Source organism: Propithecus coquereli, unplaced genomic scaffold (assembly GCF_000956105.1).
Source record: "Propithecus coquereli isolate 6110/MARCELLA unplaced genomic scaffold, Pcoq_1.0 Scaffold5, whole genome shotgun sequence".
Taxonomy (NCBI): Eukaryota; Metazoa; Chordata; class Mammalia; order Primates; family Indriidae; genus Propithecus; species Propithecus coquereli.
This window is the reverse complement of record NW_012150840.1, coordinates 17,280,427-17,282,207: the sequence shown is the minus strand read 5'-3', so window position 1 is coordinate 17,282,207 and position 1,781 is coordinate 17,280,427. Positions and strand designations below refer to the sequence as shown.

The 1,781-nt window shown below is 36.5% G+C and overlaps 1 protein-coding gene across 1 annotated transcript in view; it reads left to right on the top strand.

The window, feature by feature from the left end:
* SPTLC2 (serine palmitoyltransferase, long chain base subunit 2) overlaps positions 1-1,781 on the top strand; it is a 110,821-nt gene that overhangs the window by 46,857 nt on the left and 62,183 nt on the right. Inside the window, exon 4 of the mRNA XM_012656060.1 lies at positions 506-654. Within this exon, the coding sequence (XP_012511514.1) occupies positions 506-654 (149 nt within the window). The remainder of the gene's footprint in view (positions 1-505; positions 655-1,781) is intronic.

Sequence of the window (1,781 nt, the reverse complement as noted above, 5' to 3'; positions counted from 1 at the left end):
CAAACTATGTTGTCCTTACTTAGCAGTGCAGGCTGACTCAGTTTCCAACATATGGAATGTCTCTGGTCCCTGTACCTGGGGAAGGGACGTGGCAAATTGTGTAGTGGCTCTTAAAGGATCCTCATGTGTACATGCTAATGTGTAGGAATTACTGAGTCAGAGTATGTAGATCTTTTAATGGGTAAGTACTGCCGTACTGCCCTCCAAAGAAAAAGTACTGATTGATATTCTTATCTACAGTATATGAGGCTGTCCTGGCCAATGCTCAATATAATCAGTTTCTAAATCATTATCACCATTAATAAGTGAAAATTACAATTTTGTTTTAACTTCCATTTCCCTAATTGATAGTGAGTTTGAGATTTTTTTCATACAGACTTTGGACCTTGTTCTCTAATTCCTGTATATATACTGCTTTTCTGTATGTTTACCAATGCATTTGCTATCACATTTAACTATTTTTTTGCTCATGAGTTTCATTAATTTTTATGCCGTTGAAACACAGGTATACAGGAAATATAATTAAAGGTGTTATAAACATGGGTTCCTACAACTATCTTGGATTTGCACGGAATACTGGAGCATGTCAAGAAGCAGCCGCCAAAGTCCTCGAGGAGTATGGAGTTGGAGTGTGCAGCACTCGGCAGGAAATTGGTAAGTGTAAGCTATGTTTTGCCAGCTGAAGTTTTTTACTTTTTTACTCATGGGTTAATAATACTGCTATAGTATTAAGTGTCCAAATACTTTGCCATGTCATTTAGGTAAGGTAAAGAATGCTTTCTTTTTCTGAAGTAATGAATGATTTTAATGATTTCAACACATTTTGAGATATATTTGTCTTTTCTAGTATATTATACATACCGAACGTCCCTAGAAAAGTCCCGTAAGTATTTGTTTCACTTACAGCTTTAATGTTGATTTTTATTGGCTTTTGCAAATGATGGTGGTTAAGAGTGCAACTTACTAGTGCATGGGCATGTGAGGGTTAATCTGTTCATTTTTTCATACTGGTAAATTGGGGCTAATAATAATTCCTGTTTTTATAGAGCTGTTTCAAGAATTAAATAAGCTAATCCGTATAAAGCACTTGGAACATAGCAGACATTAAAAAAAATGTAAACTTTTTATTATTGTTACAAGTCTGTAAAATGTAAAGGATTAACAGCTTTATATAAAGAGATTTATTTTAGTTCAAAGGAGGATTTCAAATTTTTTTCATTTTGTTTTAGAGAACTGATAATCATAGAAGTTATAAGACAACTTTCTGGATATTTATTACTGTAAATCACCCCAAAACTTGGTAGATTAAAACATTATTATTTCTCACAGGTCTGGGGATTGGCAAGCGTAGTTGGTTGGTTCTTACACAGGGTTCCTCACATGATTGCAGTCAGTAGTGGCTGTGTGGCTGGAGTCATACGAAGGCTTCTTCATTCACATGTTTCACCTAGGCTGGGATGGCTGGAACTCGGTGTGGCCTCTCCATGTTACTAGCTTGGGCTTCTCCATAGCATGGTGGTCTCAGAGAGTCATTTGTTTTACATCGGAGCAGACTTTTTTTTCCCAGAGCAAGCTCTGAAAGATACTCACTGAAAGCAGGAAGGCTTTTTATGCTTTTTATGCTTTTTATACCTAGTCTTGCAGGTCCAGAATATCACTTAAGCCTCTTTCTGTTGGTCAAAGCAAGTCCCTAAGGCCAGCCCAGATTCAAGGGTTGAGGGGATTAGACTTCACCTGTCAATGGGAGGAGTAACAAAGAATTTGCATTCATATTTAATCTA